Raw genomic sequence first — 21,188 nt, forward strand, 5'->3', positions numbered from 1 at the left:
AGACTAAAGACTTCTTTAGTTCTTCAGCTTTTATGCTGTACTTTACTCTGACTTCTTGGGATTATGGCTGCCTGATGAATAAAAGGAGGGAACTTGTATTAATGAAGATAGAGAGTAGAACAGGTGTAAGACTAGTAATTCTTAATTCCTAAAACTGGTGCTTTGTTTCTTCATTATAGTCCCTGTTCTAGTGGCTTCAGATAAAAACTCTGTAAATCAAGCTGAACATGTGCACTCCCTTAAATTTCGATTTTAGATCCAGGTTGGTAGGAGCATTGATGTGTGTGCACTGTGTTTGCCAGCATGCTGAGTTCTGGCTGGGCTGACCAGCTTGAGTGGATCTGTTTGGATCTTAGACTCACTGTTTCTTCAGTGCACGTACATATGTGACTGGAACCTTTGCCAAAATGAAAGCACTAAGCACTCTTTCTTAACAAATAGGAGAAGGATTTGGGGATCATGACAGATGAAAAGCTGGACATGAGCTAGCAGTGTGCCAACTGTATCCTGGGCTGCATCAACAGAGTGTGGCCAGCAGGGTGAGAGGTATTTGTCACCCTCTACTCTGCCCTTGTGAGGCCCCATCTGGAGTTCTGTGTCCAGGCCTGGGGCCCACAGCACGGAAGGGATGTGGAACTGTTGGATTGGTTCCAGAGGAGGGCATGAAGATGATCAAAGGGCTGGAGCAGCAATCCTATGAAGAAAGGTTGAGGGAATTTGGCTTGTTTAGCTTGGAGAAGAGAAGGCTCCAGGGAGACCTCACTGTAGTCTTCCAGTACATGAAGGGAGCTTACAAGTAGGAGAGGGACCAACTTTTTACATGATTAGATAGTGATAGGACAAGGGGAATAGCTTTAAACTAAAAGAGGGGAGATTTAGGTTAGATGTTAGAAAGAAATTTTTTACTTAGAGGGTGATGAGATGCTGAAACAGGTTGCCTAGAAAGGTTGTGGGTGCTCCATCTCTGGAGGCATTCAAGGCCAGATTGGATGGGATCCTGGGCAGCCTGATCTAGTGGTTGGCAGCCTTGTCCATAGCAGGGAGGCTGGAATTAGATGATCCTTCAGTTCCCCTCCAACCTAAGCCATTCTATGAACATGCTAGGAGCAGAGGTGGTTTTATTACTGTATCCTTTCAAACTCACTGACTTTCTGATTAAATGAAATTGTTGCTACCAACTTACAATTCATCTGTCACAGAAAATAAATTGAGGGCTGCACGCTGAACAATTTTTTGGTTTTTAATAATACCGAAAAAGAAAACAAGCAACCAAAAAAATCCCCAAAACTCTACAGCTGGTGAATATTAATGTACAAATAGCATGCTGTGCTTCTAAAAGGAGTATGCTCTGATTGCTTTTTACCCCTACTCCTGACTTTTTCTGATGCAGGATCTAGTGCGTGTTTACAGACATCAATATTGGATTAATATAAATCTACGTACAATTGTACTTCTTTAACGAGCTTTTTAAGCTGAATCATAGTTCAAAAGCCTTTATATAAAGCATTATAACGAAGTCACTTGTAGTGCAATTGGAGGGCTACTTAATGAAACTATAGTCCACATTTAATATTAAAAAAAAATTATTATTTTACAAGACCATATTAAATCAGGGAACTTAGAAGTCAGGCATCCTGCAGCTGTTGTATTATTTTCCTAATTTGTAGAAAATCTCCTATGTATAAAGCTGGCCAGTGCCGCCACATACAGTGGAAGGTGGTGAAAATCTTCTGAGTTTAATAGCAATTGTGTGCATAATCTTACAATAAAAAAAGAAGTTCACAAAAGAAAGGTGAAAGTTAGAACAGTGAAAATATTCTCCATCAAAATTTTATTTGTCCATAATGTGAAGCTGTCATCAAGAGAAGTAATTGAGTCTAGAATTAGTGTTTGTATTGATAGAAGCATATCTTACTGTAAACAGACTAAAATATCTTGTATTACTCTTCTAATTGTTTGTTAAGTGACCAGTGGCCTGAATTTTATACAACAAACCAGTAGAATAAAACATCGTCCTTACTGTGTGGGAGAAGGAGACTGCTGACATGACCAATAGCAGACATACTTGGAAAATGAGTTGATTGCAAAATGTAATTCTTCTGACTACAGTCAGTCTTCTTGCTTTTATGGTTACACAGAAGCATATCACACACATATGACAGCGGCTTGGAGACTGATTCTATGTTGTTTCTACTTTGAGTGGCTTATGCTAATAATGCGTTGCAGTGTGTGCTAAAACCTTACTAACCAAATTGCTATAAATATGAGGTACTTCAACGTGCGCATTTATTTCATTATTGAAAGATCCAGTATTTTAATGCTTCTGTTATTTAATTATGCTAAATTTATGAATCATATTCTTGTTTTTTTGCCTGTTTTAGGAGACAAAACACTGTCTAACTGTCAACCTTACTACGCTCCGTGTTTGGTGTTATGCCTGTAGTAAGGAGGTATTCCTGGATAGAAAATTAGGATCTCATTCTCTGTTACCAAATGCGAGACTGACTCAACAAACACAAGAAAATAGCGTCCAGGTATTTTTTAACCCAATGAAACGGGCAGCTGTAGCTTTGCAATAAACTTTGTGTCTTCTCTTGTGAGAATGACTTTTCTTAATTCTTGTGACTATACTTTCTACTCATTTCTCTCTGTTCTCATAAGACTTTTATGAAGAGACAGTGCCAACCTTGTATGTTCAGTCTCTGTACTCTGTGCTAAGAACGCTGTTTTCATCTTACTGTTTAATTGTTTTTTAATCAGTAATCAACTCATAAGGTATAGAAGTAGCACTGGCTTAAATTTAAGGCAACAAGATGGGAATAGTTCACCTGTGCTTCCCATTCTTTCATCTCTTTTAAAAATATAGTTGTTCAGCATATATCTGGAAAACAGGTATTATTTCTTTACTGTCTTTAATGTGCTTACGTAAAACCGATGAGTAGCTTGGTTAAAACTAACACAAGTACAAGTGCAGTGTTTCTGAAAAATACTTTGTTTAGAAAGATGATATGTAAGTTGTGTGCAGTGTTTTACTTTTGAAGGTGGAAGTTAGAGAGGTGAGTGGTTTTTCAGTACATGTGAACATCTCAATTGGAATAATACTGTTGGATTTTTTGTAACATCTGTTAACTAGAAATTCTAGTGACTTGATATAAAGCAAAGTCCAGACTTCTGAACTTGCACCCTATGACGCTTAACCTGGTTTAGTCTTTTGAAGAAACAGGTATAATGTACAGAAAAATCAGCAGGACTTTGTCTATTTCATACTTCATATGGAATTTACGTGCTCACAAAAAGAGCTTGTCAGGCAGTAAGTGTTTGCCTGATAATCTGTTTCTGTATTTGTATATTTTTGTTTCTTGCAGTTAAATTTGTCTTTCTTAAATGTAGTGAGCCATCTGGTGGCATATCAAAACCAGAAACAGTGGCTTTGATGTGATACCTGTTCTTTCAAAGGAAGAAAATGCTATAGCTTGCTTTGTTTCCGTTATTCAGCTATTGTCATAAAATCATGCAATACTGTAGCTACTGATACGAAAACAAAGATGTATTCTTTCTTGGTAAATTCTATTAACCGTGGAATCCTGTTGTGCTCGCTTCAAGGGCAGTAAGATTTTTGGAATGCATTCAAGTCACTTTTAGCTCCTAATTGGTGAAGTTAAGAGAGAAATGGATAAATACAAGTACATATACTTTTTTCTTTTTCTCTTTATAAGGATTTTAAAATACCCAGTATTCCCACACTGAAGATTCCATTAGCAGCAGTGTTTGATGACCTTGATATAGAAGTGGAAGAAGATGAGTTAAAGACTAGAGGTAGTGAAAGTAAAATCCAGCACTTTATTGATCATTATTGCTTATGTCTATCTCCAAGTCTGTTCTCCAGCTATGTACTGCTTCTACTCTAACTGCAATTGTTTCATTACATCAAGCTGGTATCAAAAAGAATGTGTATTTGGTAGAAAGTATTTCTAACTATCATTTTCTTAGAAATACCTGACCAGTAGACTTTAAGGTGCCACTTTTGAGAATTCAATGCATATATTAAGTTTGTTTTCCATCAGTGACAGTTAAGAGTTATTCTAATCTATGGATCTTATTTATCCATTACTTTTCTGCTACTAGTGCTCTCTCCCACAAGTCTGGTGGCATTAACCAAAAAGCCTACTTTGCCCCTTCTGTTGTCTGGCACAGTTTTTATGGATGTATCACCACCCCGCTAATTTGCCATCTGCCCTGAACTCATTAAATCATGTGTTTTATTCCTAGTTATATTTTCCTACCAACGTGTATATTTGTTTCTGATTATCCTATGAATATTTCTGGGAATGTAAAGAGTATGGAAGTAATACACAAATAGAATTGTGCTATACTTCTCAGTAATATTGATGTGATTATGTCATACACCTCAAATTCAAAGAAAAAAACTAAAAATTCTTTCTGTATGTTTTGGTGAAATAAGCATTGGAATACATCGTCATGAGGAAAGAAATCTCTTCAGAAATTTCACTTCTAACTTTCCAGCAGGCTGGAAAACTTTGTTAGAGTATTGTCTTATTTCTTTTACATAATTGCAGATATTTCAACAGTCATAGTTCAGGATTATTATTACTTTCACATTTAAGTAGGAATGACCGTCCTTTCCATAGTGAGTCTTGAAGGGGCTAAGAGGATGCCATTTCAGATGTGGGGCACAGAGGACTGTATGTCCATTCAGGCAGACAGAAACCTTTTACAGCTTAGTGAGAAAATCCCTTTACGTGAAAAAATATGTATTTTTTCTTTTCAGTTGAATTTTCTAATATACATAAATCCAGTATTAAGTTTTACTTTTCTGACATGGACCAGATCAGGGTTAGCCTTATACTTAAAGGATTCTGATAGAGTAAGTGGTGTTGATTGCTAAATATTATGACTTCATCCATCTTACTGGTTGCGTGCTGGTGTTACTATTTTCCCACACAACAGCAGATTTATTTTGAGATGAATTAGTTTATTAATTTAACACTTCAGTAGCCTTGAATAGCAAGTGTTTCAGATGAATTTTTCCCTGAATTGAGATTGTATGATAATTATGATGTCTTTGAATAGCCTGTTCTCAAATATTTAGAGGGCGTTTTTGCATGCCTCCACAGTCACAGAAAGAATATGTTAGTTGTACCATTCATGCGTGTGGGAAAACTGTATGTGGATATCAGTCAAGAAAATAAACAAACTGGGCTTGAAAATAAGTTCTTTGTGGTAATCTAAACTGAGCAGCCTGTGTATAATAATAAGGGTATATAATTGGCATAGAAAAAGACTGGTTGTAAGTTAATTATGGCTCTAGTCATGGGTAATCACATGGTGAGCGCGTTTTGAGCATTTAATATCATATTTAAATGTTAACATGAACTTGAGACAAAAGAGTTTCATCTTCCTTTTGATTATTTGGGGACTATGATTAACTGTTTTGAGCACAGCATAGAAACAATTTAACTGAATGGGTAAATCATTAAGTTCCACTAAAGCATAAATGCTTGACAACTGTATTTTAAAATGACAATCTGCAACTGTCATAAAACAGGAAGAGTTAAGATAAAACATGATCTGCTTTTTTGAAGTGTTTTAGCCAATACTGAAACACTAATTACTTTTTCCTTATATAATCTAGACACAGGACTTAGGAGTCCTGTGTTTCTTTTAGTTAAAACTCTGCATTATAATGGGCTTCATAACTGACAGGTATTTTAATTAGTACATATTTACTATGAAGTGTTTTTCTTAGTATGCCTTAGATTACCAGACTTGCTGAATATTAATTCTTTTTTTTTCAGGTCTAACGGGATTAAAAAATATTGGTAACACTTGTTACATGAATGCAGCTTTACAAGCTCTTTCCAACTGGTAAGGAAAGTGGTTCTGAATGAAATTTTCTATTTACTTGTGCATGTTTTCTCAAGGTTGAGATTAAGTATTTTGATGGGCTAGACTACCATAGGAGACATGCATTTGTCAATTCTCAATCTTGCATACTACAAGCAATTGTGTCATTGATAGAAAAAAAATATATTACGGTATATGAACTGGTCTGTTTTTTACTTGTTTGATTCTAATTCCTGACTATCCTAAACAAAAATATATGGTTCTAGAAATCAGAAGAAAATCTAGTGAAAGCTATTCTTTTTTCTATAGAAGAAATCTAATGAAACACATAAGGCCTAATTGAAAAAAGAAATGTTAAGATCAAAAGGTCCAAATTTTGTCCTTGTAAACAATGTATGCAACATTCTATGCTAAATCACTTCAGGAATGTCTGGAATAAAAAATCTTCTCATTCCATATGGGTACCAGTTGACAACAGAAATCTACAAGAACGGAAAAGAGAAACTCTAACTCTGAAGTTTCTTGCGCTAGGAATGGTTGGGCTAGCACAATACTTAAGCATGTGTCGTATGCTTTCTGTGTGCCTCTGCTATTGGCTGCCAAGACACACGACAGGGTTAACTGGACCTTACTGAGAAGCTCTGTTAGGGGAGAGGAGAACAAAGGGAAATCTCTCTAGGAGGTAAAAAGTGGACAAGGCATCTAATCATGAGGAAATGATTCTTTTAAGAAATGGCAAACTTACCATGTACACAGCAGTATCTGCTTCGTTGGATAAAATAGGTCCAATCTATGTGAGAGACATCCAAAAAGGTGATGGAGGGAGAGAAGTTAGAGTATGTGAGATAGTGACACAGCATGAATTCAACAGGTAAATAGTTGTTTATATAGATACTAAGGCCAAGTGCAAGGTCCTGCACCTGGGTTGAGTTAATCCCAAACATGGAATGCATGCTGAGAAATCAGTGGACAAAAACTGAATATAAGCTGGTGACGTGTATTTGCAGCCCAGAAGTGTAGCTAGCAGGTTGAGGGAGATTGTTTTCCCCTTCTGTGCTGCTCTCCTGAGACCCCACCTGGAGTATTGCATTCAGCTGTGGGGCCCCTAGCTTGAGAAGGATGTAGACCTGTTGGAGTGGGTCCAGAGAAGGGCCATGAGCATGGTAGAGAGCTGGAGCACTTATCCTATGGAGACAGGCTGGGAGAGCTGACTGTTCAGTGTAGAGAAGAGAAGGCTCTGCGGAGATCTTATAGCAGCTTTTCTGGTCCTTTAGGGATGCCTACAGGCGAGATTTTTGGAAGAGACTCTTTATGAGGGATAGTAATGATAGGATGAGGGGATGATTTTAAACTAAAAGAGAGAGGTTTAAATTAGATGTTAGGAGGAAATTTTTTACTCAGAAGGTGGTGAGGAAGAGGTTGCCCAGATAAAGATCATCTAGATCAAACATCCTCCTTAATGATCTTTCCAAACCAAGCTATTCTGTGATTATTGCTGTAGTGATACATATGTATTTCTGCCGTGGCTAGTAAATGTTGCATTATATTTGAATCCCAGTGGTCAATTCTGGTGCTTCAATAAATGTCAGAATGCATTAGAAGAGCAGCGTTGCTGTACTTCTGAAGTCGTCCTGTTAGGAAACGTTTGGCTAAAGCATTTAAGGATGTAGAAAATTGAATTGTTCAATTATATAGTAATATTGCTCTTCTCTTGATAGTCTTTTATGAAATGTGGATTTTCTCTTGTATGTCAATATAACGTTAAAAATTTTTTTCTTCTCTTTTTAAATCAGCCCACCTTTGACACATTTCTTTCTTGACTGTGGAGGCTTAGCCCGAACAGATAAAAAACCAGCAATTTGTAAAAGTTACCTCAAGCTGATGACAGAACTGTGGCACAAAAACAGGTATTGCATCACTTTGGTGATAAAATGGTTATAAATAAATTCTAGAGCCATAAGGGATGGATTAATCTGTCCTACGTGTCTAACTTTTGTTTTGTGGGTATCACAGAATTACTCTCCTAAAGTAAGGAACTCTGTCTTGCATGATTTTTACTGTTCTTACAGGCAGTTATCAATATCTACCAATGACAGGACAAAAATTGATGTAATTTGCAGTAAGGAAGATCTGACAAGAAATAAACAATGAACTATAGATAAGTGGCATTGAACTTTTAAAAATAGTTTATATCAGAAATGTTAGTTTATAGTCAGTTAGCTTATAGTTTATAGTTATAGTTTATGTCAGAAATGCATCTATCATATGTAATTACTTAATCATTTCTCTGTCCTTCAATCTGCATCAAATATCAATTGCTTTTAATTCCTTGCATGGTAATTTGTGTTATCTCAGTCTAAAAAAAATACTCCCAGCTATGCATAGAATGTTAAAGAAATAATGACGCATAGTGTCAAGACCACATGTGATCCAACATCTGATTCTCTGACGAGAAATGTAGTATAAAAGGCCTGATACAGTCTTTGTCAGATTTTTTTGTATAGTTAATTCAATACTAAAGATATATTTACTTAAGATTAATATTCTTGATGTTATACGTGTCATAGTTCAGTTGCAGATTAAGTTATTATCCCAGTAAATGTGGAAAATTCTACCTGAATGCAGGCTTTAAAAAACAAATATTTATGTAATTTAAACTTTTTTTTTAGGCCTGGTTCTGTTGTTCCAACTGGTTTATTTCAAGGAATTAAAAGTGTTAATCCAACCTTTCGAGGCTACTCTCAACAGGTAAAACTTTGTGTTTTAAATTGCTGAAGCCGTAAGTTTGTCTTCTTTTAATTTAAAGCTTGAAATACTATACTACTTATATATATTTAAAGGAAATTCAAAATGTGCCTTAATTAATCTGCAAGTTATATTTTCTTGATTTCAATTTTTGTTTAATAATTCAAAAAAATACTATATATTTTACAAGCAGCCTTGTGGGAACTGTAAGTTGGTAACCGATTAAATAGGCATGGATTATTTTATTATAAAAGGCATTCTTCAGTTGATCCTTCACATAGTATCTTGCTGCATTGATGTAGTTTGTAGTACTTCATTAAAAACTTCTGGGCCAGAGGAGAATTTTAACCTCTGTAATGAGAAGAGCTTACTAACATCTCCACCAGATTTCAGGAAGTGGCTGTTACTCAGAGGAGTTTTGCTGTTCCAGTTAGCATGTTTTGTATTGGTGGATCAGAGGATTAGAATGTGTTTTGATGTCCATCGCTGTATGGAGCTTTAAAGTAAATGTTTTAAAGTAATCTCTGTGGTTTTTTTTAATTTACATACTTAATTTTTTTAAGAGTAGAAGTTGGAAAAAGTAGAAAATCAATCTTGATAAAAGAAGGACAAAGGAATCTATATGGAAACATAATTCTTGCAGCTTTGAATGCAGAGAAGAATCTTTTTATGTGGGTAGAAGCGCTTAATGAGATATTTTCGGGTTCTGCCTGGATCACACATTAACTTTTAGTAGGTTTCATGGCAACAATTAAAGCAAGGTAGGTCTTAAATGACCAGCACTCTTCTATTGTTCATCCTCACAAGATGGGCAGCCAGTCACTTTGCTAAAGGAAGAATATTCATCAGTTAATTTGCATCTAATGTTTTGAGTCTTGTTTTCTTGGAAAAGGATTCCCAGCAAGTAAGCACTGATTTTGGGGTAGTAGGAAAAAAAAAAAAATCGAATAGCTGTCATTTTTAAGAAAATAACAAAATTTGTTTTATACCAAAAATCTGAAAGAATGTTTTCTGATCAGCAACTGTGAGCTCAATGACTAATTGCTCTGAGGGGTGGGAATGATGATTGTTATGAAAATGATTATTATGAAATACAACAGGAAAAATGCAAGCAGCTGTAGTTGCCAGGAAAAAGAGGTTTTCTCCTGTGGTTACTCTTATTAGATATTCTCTACTGTCAGGAACCAAGCTATTGAATAGATTTTTGAGATTTAGTGGTTTTTAAAGTAGCATTTCCAAACGTGGATTGGGCTTGTGGTAATACTTGACAGCTCTCTGTGGAAACTCTGATGGTTCTTGAGGAATCTTGCCTAGGCTTGAGAAGAAAAATTAAGGTCTTACTGACAGCTTGATGAATTTGGAAAGATGTGCTAAGCAGATTGTAAAACTTTTAATAAAATGCTTCCATGCCCAGTGAAAGCAAGGCACTAATCACTTTCCTAAAGGCACAGCATAAAGAAAACTGTCCTAAAAGATTCCATTACCAGTAAAGCTGGAACCTGACCGTACTGTTGGTAATTACGTGAATTATATTCATTGTACATATGAACTATGAAGGTATTTTTGTTAAAAGTTGTTGAAATAAGCTTTCTGGGAATTGAAGTATTTTAGAGGTGATTTGTATGATGAGTTGTTGTGATGTGCAAGAAATTGTAATAGGAAACAAATATGTGGTCTGGAAATCAAATTTATTTTGGACTTCAGACCCAAGACAGAGGAATTTACCTTACTGTTTAATTTTTTTTAGGGCAGCAGTCAGTTTTGTTCTCGTTAGTTGGTATCCTTTCATGATTCAACTTAACTATTTTCCAAATATTATGGAAAAATATTGTAAAACTTGTTTAAAATCCTAGGATGCACAAGAATTTTTGCGTTGCCTAATGGATTTGCTTCATGAAGAACTTAAAGAACCCATTGTAGAAGTGGAAGATGCACAGCCTATGAATGTTGAAGAGAGCATGGAAGTAGACAAGAGCCAGTCAGATGTAGGCTTTCAGCCTTGTGAATCCTGTGGTACCTGTGATAAAATAGAAAATGATCCTGTTTTCAAACCTGTCTTGGAGGATCCTGCGGAGACAACAATGTTAATTCAGGATGATGAGAACAACTTGATCACATCCAAAGACTGGCAGAAAGAAAAAATATCAAGCAACAAACTGAACCGAGCAAATTCTATGGAAGATTTGGAAAAAGACACAAACACTACTTCAGAAACAAATGAATTTTTAAATAATCAAGGAACTGTCAAAGTACAAATACATAGCAGATTCTCAGGTAATACATTACTAGCGTGCAATTGAAATAGTCAAATTCTTAGCTTGAATACCTGCATGACTGAAAAGAGTTGTAGAATACAGTAGAGAGGTATAGGTCAAGCAAGCTGACTGGATTTGTTTGTAAACAGTGCACTTTCTTAATTTATTTTTTTTCAGTGTACATACCCTGAATTCAATTCGAATTCCCCTGGAGAGCTAAAGATTTGTACTGGATATGGTCTCAGATAACTCAGAGTGGAGGGTTGTTTTTTGTTTTGTTTTGACTTGAAGATGTGTGAATTGAAATTGTCTCATTCCTAAGTTTCCTATGACCTGACAGTGTGTTTAAATAAACTATGTACCCATTGTGTCAGTTCATTCTGCAGTGACTCTTTTTGCTAGAATTTATGAAATAATGCAAATCTGAATTACAGAGTACATCAATGATGTCCACATGAATGATGTATCTGGAGCCCAAACCCTGTCATCAAATGAAGGGATGAACGCACGCTTGTCAAACAGTCCTCCAAAATCATGCACATCATGCTCTTCATCGACACCAATCCACAAAAAAGGTAAATGCCTTTGTTTTTTTCTGTCTTTCCTTGTGTCAATGAATTGCTGTATATTACAGTTTTCATTTTGTTTCTTATATCTTTACAGCAGACTTTCTGACTTTGGAAGACTTTACTCTGATTTCACACTACTTATGTATTAATGCAGTGTTGCTCATAACGGTTGTGGAGTTTGGTCAGAGGGCTCGAGCATTTCACCTATGCAAAGAGGCTAAGGAAGTTGAGGTTGCTGGGCTCTGTAGAGATCTTTATAGTGTCATTACAGTACCTGAAGGGGAGGCTGCAAGAAAGTGAGAGAGGGATCTTTATCAGGAATTGTAGTGGTATGGCAAGGATTAAAAGCTTTAAGCTTTATTAGAGAGATGGAGATTTAGATATTGGTAGAAACTCTTCATGGTGAGGCACTGGCACAGGGTGCCCGGAGAAGTTGTTGATGCCACATCCCTGGAAGTGTTCAAAGCAAGGTTGGATGGGGCTTTGGGCATCCTGGTCTAGTGAGAAGTGTTCCTGCTTATGGCAGAGGGGTTGAAGCATGTGATCTTTGACATCCCTTCCAACACAAACCATTTTATGTTTCTAACTGCTTGAGGAACCTAAGTGGATTGTCTGGAAGTAATAGTAGTGTGGTTGTGTCATTTCTAGGAAGCCTTTAGTAAATAGAAATGGGGCTTTAGCCCATGATCTAATCCTAAATAGATGTTGTTCAAAGTTGAAGGAAAGTAGAATTGGTGCATCTTGAATTAATTTCCTTATTTCTGTTGTTCTACAGTTTCAACTGTATCATCACCAAAAAGGAAGAAGTGCAAGAAGTACAGGAGTGTTATCTCTGATATATTTGATGGGACTATAATAAGCTCAGTACAGTGCTTGACCTGTGATCGGGTGAGTAAGAGGGGGAAGGGGAATTTCTTCAATGTTTTTTGTTTTGTTCTCAGTACGTACAGCTGTGGTTTTACAGATGCAGTTGTCTCCTGGTAACTATTCTCTTGTGGCAGACGTTCCTCGGAGGATAAGACTGTTCGTGCTTGTTTACTCAAATGCTGATAGCTGCTACTATGAGCACCTTGTGTTTAGACTAACTTTCTTTTATTGAACTGGAAACTTACTCAGAGCTAAATAATAGCATTTTGAGAGTTGGTTTACAGTGAAGATGGAGGAAAAAGCTTTAATGACTTTGTTTAGATATGATTAGTTCCTGATTAAGTTCTGAATGTGCTAATGGTCATACCTGCTGTTGCGATAACTTTTCAAGCACGTCATGATGAAAATAAAACAGTCCAGTCGTGTTGCTCTAAGTCTTACTGGCAAATTGAGGCTGAGAAAATTTTGTCTGTGACAAAATCCAAGCAAAGACATTTACAAGTGATATGGGTCACTAACTGCTTTCTGCAGTTGTCTTCTACTGCAAGATGCGTATTGTAAGAACAGATGGTTTTCCTGTATTATTTGCTTATAAAATTATTTGGAACAGTACAGACGATCACTTAAATATAAAAAAAAATAAAGTCAATTACCTTAACATGTATAGTGGGCCCCTTTAGTTTCAAAGTAGTAGTACCAAATAGCAGATATCCAAATCTTTGCATTGAGGGCAAGTCTCTCAGAATCATAGAATGGCCTGGTTGAAAAGGACCTCAAAGATCATCTAGTTACAACCCCTGCTGAGTGCAGGGTTGTCAACCACTGGACCAGGCTGCCCAGAGCCACGTCCAGCTTGGCCTTGAATACCTCCAGGGACAGGACATCCACAACCTCCTTGGGCAACCTGTTCCAGTGCGTCACCATCCTCTGAGTGAAAAACTTCCTCCTAATATCTAACCTAAACCTCCCCTGTCTCAGCTTAAAACCATTCCCCCTTGTCCTATCGCTATCCATCCTTGTGAACAATCGTTCCCCTCCTGTTTATACGCTCCCTTCAAGTATTGGAAGGCCCCAATGGGGTCTCCCCGGAGCCTTCTCTTCTCCAAACTAAACAAGCCCAATTCCCTCAACCTTTCCTCATAGGAGAGGTGCTCCAGCCCTCTGATCATCTTGGTGGCCCTCCTCTGAACTCGTTCCAAGAGCTCCACATCTTTCTTGTGCTGGGGGCCCCAGGCCTGGACGCAGTACTCCAGATAGGGCCTCACAAGAGCCGAGTAGAGGGGGACAACCACCTCCCTTTCCATGCTGGCCACTCCTCTTTTAATGCAGCCCAGAACGTAGTTGGCCTTCCGAGCTGCCAGCGCATGCTGCTGGCTCATGTCCAACTTCTCGTCCACCAGATATATCCAGTATAAATCTTTAGCTTTCCAGGGGAATTAATATTGAATTCAGGATATGTACACATATTCTCAGACGCTGCAACAGGATCCCCAGGGCAGTGGTGACAGCACCAAGCTGCTGCTGGTGTTCAAGAAGCATTTGGACAATACTCTCAGAAATATGATTTTTTTCATGTATTTGTGGTCCTGTGTGTAGCCACAAGTTGGACTCCAATCCTTGTGGTTCCATTCAAGCTCAGGATATTCTGTGAATGTTTCATTTAAACCTCACTCTAATGCAGTTTCATGTCCTTATGAGTCCCTTTGTTTTAGAACTAATAATATTGAGACTATGGGTTGAGCAAGTTCAACAACAAAAAAGTATTTTTTTGTGTATACTTGATGCTTTTACTCTGTGACTATATAATCGTTAATCCAGAATGTTATTTTTCTACCTTTTTTTAAAATGAACTTACTTCTCCTTTAAGTAGTTAACTTGCCACCAGGTGTGATCTGCGTCTAAATACTGATTTAGTTACTGATAACCTTTACAGAATGTAATTGCTGTTTCTGTTTAAGCTTAACTCTGTTTTATTTCATTTGTTTTCTCCTTTAGTTGTCTGTAACCTTGGAGACATTTCAGGATCTGTCCTTGCCAATTCCAGGTAAGGAAGATCTTGCTAAACTTCATTCTGCAAGTCATCAGACATCTCTAGTCAAAACAGGGTCATGTGGAGAAGCATATGCCCCCCAGGGCTGGATAGCTTTTTTTATGGAATATTTCAAAAGGTAAATGATTCTTACCTTGTTTTCATTCTTTATTTATTTTGAAATCCCTGTTTCTGCTCTTCCGGCAGAACATTTGTTGGTTTTCTTTCTTTTCTGTCAATGATGTTTCAGGTTTGTTGTCTCATGTGTTCCTAGCTGGTTTTGGGGTCCAGTTGTAACCTTACAAGATTGTCTTGCTGCCTTTTTCGCCAGAGATGAGCTGAAGGGTAAGAGGTTAATTACATGAATGTACTGCTTTTTCCTCCAGTTGTGATTTAAAAAAAAAATAAAAAGATTAGTATATTCGTTGCTTTATGCAATTAAGCAAAGGCTACCTATTAAACTCTAATTGTCATTCCTTTCTCTTATGTGGTCAAGGTAAGCTTCTCACTCAATTGAATATTTAGGCAAGCAATTCCCATGAAAGCTGTTTTAGAAATGTGAAGTGAATCTGAATTTGATATAATCAGGTGGTATCAGCTGAAATTTCATCAGTATTTCAAAAAACACTATATTGTCATTTTTATAACCTTAATTTGGTCTGGGCAGATTTTTTCCCTTTTAAATTATGTAGCATCATCTCTTCAGACAGCATATGCAGTGTTGTTTTATAGTTAAAAGCATAAAACATAGAACCTTTATACGTAATTGATGTGTCAACACTCTTACAGCAGTTAAATATTGAATGCAACCTGAAGACAAATTCTGTTGAAGCTTTTATGTGTCCAGTGTTTGCACTTGAAGGATAGACATTTGGGTCTAGAGAGTAATGGCTGTTTTTCTGCTCTCTGATGTTTGCAGGTGATAACATGTACAGCTGTGGAAGGTGTAAAAAGTAAGCTAGCTTTTATCTCTGTTTGTTTTGACTTGTTTTAATTTGAATGCTTGATTGCTTCTGTTAGTCAAGAGACGTTTATTTTCTTTGGTTATGTCGCAGCTCTTCTGATCCTTTTATACTACTTTGTTCTATGGCTGCCAGAAGTTTAGTAGTACAAAGGTGCTATAGCCAGGAAGCAACAATTCACTGTACTATGTTGCAAACCAGTGTGGTAAATTCATTTTTCTTACAATTCTAGACCACTCTAATGAACAGTCAAATTTTTTTGCTTGATAAAATAGAAAGTGTTTAGCTCTGTATTACTGGCAAGCTTGCATTGAGCTGCAGTAGGTCTCTTCAGTATGTGTGATAATAAATGAATATCGATATTGGTGGAAATATACACGTGCACTTTAAGTGGTCTGAAGGCAGCTCAGAGCCCTGTATGGAAAAGAAGCTCTATTCCTTGCTATGTAACTGGTTATCTGCTATAGATAACTTCTTAAAAATAAACGTAGGTTTCTTTTTTCCTTTTGCTGAATAATCAGCTTGAATTTCTTTCCCTTACGCTAAGACAAACTGTTAGATGGAACTTGGTTACTTGTAGTTTCTGCCTTGAATTTTTCAGCAGTATAGATTGTCCTTTTCTTCTGAAGCATTGTTGTTTATATCATTTTGGCTGTTTCATGTCTAATTTGCATTCTAGAAACATTTTGGCTTATTAATGTTCAGCTTAGATTTTCATCATGTCTTTTGCTGAAAACAAAAAATAAAACCTTCTCAGAATTAAGTGTGGATTAATTTTTTCTTTACTTAGGTTAAGAAATGGAGTGAAATTCTGCAAAGTGCAAAAATTTCCTGAGGTACTGTTACTACATGCTCTTTAAAGTACTTTTTCTGCATGATTAGGAATGTGGTAAGGCTAATGAGTTGCATATAGGAAATTGCGTTTATAATGTCACATGATGAAAGTGTATCTTCGTGTTGACATTTGTTTTAAGATGTGAGGAACATTAGACTATTCACCTTGGAATAATGTGAACCTGGTGCATAAAAAATAAATGTGGAAGAAGGTGTGTTGTTTTTTTTTCTGTGTCAGGAAAAAAGTCTCCAGAACTTAATACTCTGATCTACAGCATAAGTTAAATAGCACAGCTAGACTAGAAGTCTTTTCAATAAGTCATACTTATAACTTCATGTACTAAAAGTAATCCAATCTTATACCTAAAAATGTGAGTTAATGGCTGCAATGATTAAGAAGAATTAATGTCCCTCATAGCAACACTTAAAATATGTCCATTAAGGAAGAGAAAAGGTATGTCTTTCATTGCTGCATCAGTGTAAGTATCAGGTCAGGACTGTCATGTAGTGATTGTAAAATAAGTCTTTAATAAAATTACAAATTCATTGGGAATTTCTTGAGCTTCAGTTGATTAAGATAATGTATCTGCAAAACACGGAGCTTGTGATAGATTTTCTCAGACCATAGAGAAAAGGGATCCTGTTGGGATGATAAAAGATGGTGTGATACATTATAGCTATTAAAAGTCAAATAGTAGCACATATATTTCTTGAGTGAATCTCTTGATCCTTCTTACAGATACTGTGCATTCATCTCAAAAGATTTAGACATGAGCTTATGTTTTCCACAAAAATTGGGACCCATGTATCCTTTCCTTTGGAAGGCCTTGATCTTCAGCCTTTCCTTGCGAAGGACAGTCCAGCTCAGATAGTGACTTACGATCTCCTGTCTGTCATCTGCCATCATGGAACTGCCAGCAGTAAGTATGAGGTTAATTGTTTTGCATTTATTATTCATATCAGCACTTTTGTTTAAAAATAATGTTTATGTACCAAAGGGCTAAATAGTTGAGAATGGTTAATTTTAATGTTGGGGTTAAGTTCTGTAGCTTTTGTAGGTGTAAGAAAAAAAAAAAGTTTCTGGAATAGTACATACAAAGCTATATACCCTATTGATAGTAAACAGTAGAAATAATGATAGATCCCAGCAGTTAGTTGGTTAGCTGTTCTACATAACTGTTGTTTGTGTAGAGTTTTGATGCTTTGTATACTTGACTTTATTTGAAATGAATTTCCCAAAGCACTGTGAAGATAACCATTCTTTTGGATGATCTCTGCCAGTTAACCCCACAATAGGGAGTGGGTGGTGATGAGTAGCACTAGCTTCCTAACGCTTTCTGTTGGGTTCATTTCTGCCTTAGTACTTTCAGCATTTTTAAGATACAGAAAATAGGAGAGAGAAAAGTTTAAAGCCAGAAGCCTTAAACTTTGTATTTTTTTGTAAAAGTTACCTAATCTCTTCTGTTCCCCAAACTTGAGGTATTCGTTGTCTAATGATTCTGCTTTGCCACTATTCTTTCTGAGTTACTATTTCATTTTCCATTTAGAGCTTGGTGAATGATACTTCTGTTAACCAGTTTCATTGATATTTAATTATTGGCCGTGGGATATATTTTAGAACTGTAGTACTTTAAAATGTAGTATGAATGGCATTCAAAATAGTGTGTGGTCTTGGTATTATGGCAGTTACACATCTGTGCTAATTTTTTGTAAAAAGCATAAGATATAAAGAGTCTATAAGTTTATAAGATATAAGGAGTTCATTGTGGAATTGTTTGACAGCTCTATTCAGATTTGAATGTCATGGCTTAGGGACACGTTAGATGACAAGTTGCTTGAAGAGTTTAAGCAAGAGACTCAGTTGCTTCAGCATGTCAAAAACATTTTCTGACTTTCTGCTGACTGTTAGAAATGCAGAGGGAAGAAAGAAAGACTGATCTTGAACTTGAGGAAAACTTAATATCCTGGTCCTGTCTTGCTATCGATTTGATATTTCTCTAATTCAAAATACTTGCTGCTTTTGTAGTTAATCTGCCTTGCATGAAAGCGAAGTGAAATGGCAACTTCACACACGTACTAGTAACTCTTTGTTCTAACATTCTAGGTGGACATTATATAGCTTATTGTCGAAACAATTTAAATAATTTGTGGTATGAATTTGATGACCAAAGTGTCACAGAGGTTTCAGAATCCACAGTGCAAAATGCAGAAGCCTATGTTCTCTTCTACAGGTAAGAAATTAAAAGTATGATAATATGAATATTAGTCAGGTAAATAATGTTTTAAGCAACTGAGTCTTTTAATTCAGCTTTCAGAAATTAGCTGCTCTCCAAGAATTGTAAGAGAAGAATTAGACCAATCAGAAAAGCCTGTAGTGGAGAGAAACTTAATTCTTCAGTTGTGTCCTTAACGCTTGCTCAATCACTACTATAACATGTATAGAAGTTAAAATAATTAAATCTGTATAAATAAAAAAAACATTAAGGTGACTAGAAAGAACTGGAAGTAATTCGTTACTAGTTTTAAGAACTGCTAGTTTTCAATTAGCAGAAAAGAATTCTGCATTAGAAATTCTGTACACAGACTCCAACTGTTAGAGCTCTAAAGGGAATCGTGCAAACTCTTTAGCAGATGGGATATGGAACAACAGGGATTTTACTATGTTGTAATTTAACTTCAGGGAATTTATAGGCTAGTATTTTCCTGAAACTCAAAAGGCATGTTGTTATTGTCTTCATTCTAAGGAATTTTTGTACTTGAGCTAATAAAAACAACTTAACTCAATTTGCAAATTCTGAATTCCTGGTATTAGCATCAAATTTCCTTGGAAAGTTGACTGCAAAATAGCTTGTGTCAGAGTTGCACAAGAAATGAGAAGTGTTCTGATGATGTTTCTACTTCTACTGGGATCATGCACGCCTACCACTGTCTGAGGTGTGCCTTTGAGTCCAACTCAGAAGGTCTTCTAAAAGGAATGTAGAAATGATGCTGCATTGCCAAGAGAGAACACTGAACTCAATTGCAGGCAAACATTAAAATAAAGAATGAAAGAACAGCACTCCTAAACTTTGGTTTTAAAGAAGAGCAAAGCCACAGAATGCTGCCACACACTCAAATTAGCAAAGTGCTTAAAGAATATCTAAAAAGCTTGTTGGAAATGTGTATATGTTTTTAAATTACATCTGGAAAATACTCATGGCACGTAATTCTATAATGTGACCCTCTTAAGTTCTTTGCAATGCATTTTGATGGTGGCTTTAACTATGCATGAAAAGTTTGAGAGATTTTTCAAGTTAACTAAACTAAATCACTCTAGTAGAACTTCGAAGTATATCCATAGCCCTGGTAATTTACTTGAAAGCCTGGTTTACTTTTCACAAAGTAAATTGTCTGCACTTTGCGCAAGAATGTGTCTTCATGTAATGATAATTATTTCTGCAATAGAAAGAGTAATGAAGAAGCTCAAAGAGAGAGACGGAGAATATCAAATCTACTGAATATGATGGAACCAAGTCTTCTGCAGTTCTACGTTTCAAGACAGTGGTTAAATAAATTCAAGACTTTTGCAGAGCCAGGACCAATTTCAAATAATGACTTCCTTTGTATGCATGGAGGTGAGACTGTAACAATATCATTTAAGAAGAATTTGCCTATCAACTTGTAGCCATATAGGGATGTATATTTGTTTTAATTAAATTATGTAATTAAGTGAGTAAGTTCATATTATAGCTACTTAACTTCTCAGTAACTTTTATATATTTTTAGTAGTTGTCTAATTGGAAATCATACTGTATGAAGTCCTCCTTTTTTTTTTCTCTGCACACTTCATTTAGTATTTATGCATTTTGTATGTAAGTTTTCTTGTTCCTCTTAGAGAGGAACAATTTACCTTATCTGCTTTTTTTAATAAATAGTTATATTTCCATTTAAAAAAAAATTCATTTTGTCATCATCCTCAATGCTTAGGTCTGCCAGTATTTTTCTCAGCTATGCACTAGAAGCAGCAAGAAGGCTTGAAATTGATCTGCTGGAGAGCATCCAGTAGATAGAAGTGCAATATATAGAGTAGTAGATGTTATATCTTGTATAGGAGCATAAAAATTTTACTTTGTGCTAAGTGCTATTAAAAATTAAATATTACAACAAAACCCATTTTATTCTTATACCTATTCTCTAATATAAAATGCACCTGTATTAAAATAGTGTTCAGAGGTGCAGCACCTGCTGCTAAACCAAACTTTTAACATAGGGATATTGTGCCCCTGTAGCCATTCGTAGTATGTGTATATAGGAGCTATTTTGGCTGTGCTTTTCTTACTGTGTGGTTACAGCAGATGACTCTTCTTGTACTAGTGCTATAGCTACTAGATTTTCCTCTAATCAAAAGAATCCCATAGTTGCTTACCATACGCTTCAGCTCAACATTTTTGATTCTGCAAGCCCCTCGATTTCTTCCTCCCTCAAAATTTCAGTGCTTTCAAGAATTCATGTTGTTTGAAGTTATTAAAAAAAGCCTACAGCAAGTAAAATTTGAGTAGACACTTATGTAACTTGTTTACATGCATAAACAATAATTCAGCTCTCGTACCATTGTAATTGTGTACTTTAAGAAGCATTTTGCAATCCATGTTTTAAAAAGTATTCTAGCCCTTTAATCTATTCTGTAGTTTGCTTCTGCTTTTATAAACTTTTGAAACCCATAAAAGCCTACAATTAGATTGGTCTTATTGAATGCAGTAATGTGTTTCAATATGATACAACTTGTTTCACATGATTTGTTTGATTTCTTTGAATTCATTGAAAGCGGGTACTGATTTAGTAACCCATAGTGTAAACTCTCTCCCAAAATGTCTTAATATGGAATTTGTAAAAAGAAGTCCTTTTTTTCTGCTTCTGCAGGTATTCCTCCCCACAAAGCTAGCTTCATAGAAGACCTCGTTGTAATGCTACCTCAAAATATATGGGATAATCTGTATAGCAGGCAAGTTTTGTACTACATCTGAAAAGATCGGTGATACAGTTTGAGAGCAAATACATGTGAAACAGCAAGGTCAGAGTTCTA

General features: G+C 36.0%; 1 protein-coding gene across 9 annotated transcripts in view; it reads left to right on the plus strand.

Moving 5' to 3' along the window:
- Positions 1–21,188, plus strand: part of USP33 (ubiquitin specific peptidase 33) — a 37,361-nt gene that overhangs the window by 8,030 nt on the left and 8,143 nt on the right. For 6 of the 9 annotated variants that reach the window (XR_002441029.1, XM_021404196.1, XM_021404191.1 and 3 more), the window contains exons 6-21: positions 2,382–2,534; positions 3,717–3,816; positions 5,817–5,886; positions 7,659–7,772; positions 8,535–8,613; positions 10,464–10,884; positions 11,300–11,440; positions 12,210–12,322; positions 14,297–14,469; positions 14,572–14,675; positions 15,250–15,283; positions 16,083–16,128; positions 16,866–17,046; positions 18,231–18,357; positions 19,571–19,740; positions 21,026–21,107. Coding sequence is in view for 8 of the 9 variants with exons in the window: in XM_021404196.1 (XP_021259871.1) it covers positions 2,382–2,534; positions 3,717–3,816; positions 5,817–5,886; positions 7,659–7,772; positions 8,535–8,613; positions 10,464–10,884; positions 11,300–11,440; positions 12,210–12,322; positions 14,297–14,469; positions 14,572–14,675; positions 15,250–15,283; positions 16,083–16,128; positions 16,866–17,046; positions 18,231–18,357; positions 19,571–19,740; positions 21,026–21,107 (2,108 nt within the window). In the remaining variant the exon portion in view is untranslated. The remainder of the gene's footprint in view (positions 1–2,381; positions 2,535–3,716; positions 3,817–5,816; positions 5,887–7,658; positions 7,773–8,534; positions 8,614–10,463; positions 10,885–11,299; positions 11,441–12,209; positions 12,323–14,296; positions 14,470–14,571; positions 14,676–15,249; positions 15,284–16,082; positions 16,129–16,865; positions 17,047–18,230; positions 18,358–19,570; positions 19,741–21,025; positions 21,108–21,188) is intronic. The other 3 variants (XM_021404197.1, XM_021404194.1, XM_021404193.1) reach the window with 2 other exon arrangements.

The sequence above is a fragment of the Numida meleagris genome, chromosome 7 (genome assembly GCF_002078875.1).
Source record: "Numida meleagris isolate 19003 breed g44 Domestic line chromosome 7, NumMel1.0, whole genome shotgun sequence".
Classification (NCBI taxonomy): Eukaryota; Metazoa; Chordata; class Aves; order Galliformes; family Numididae; genus Numida; species Numida meleagris.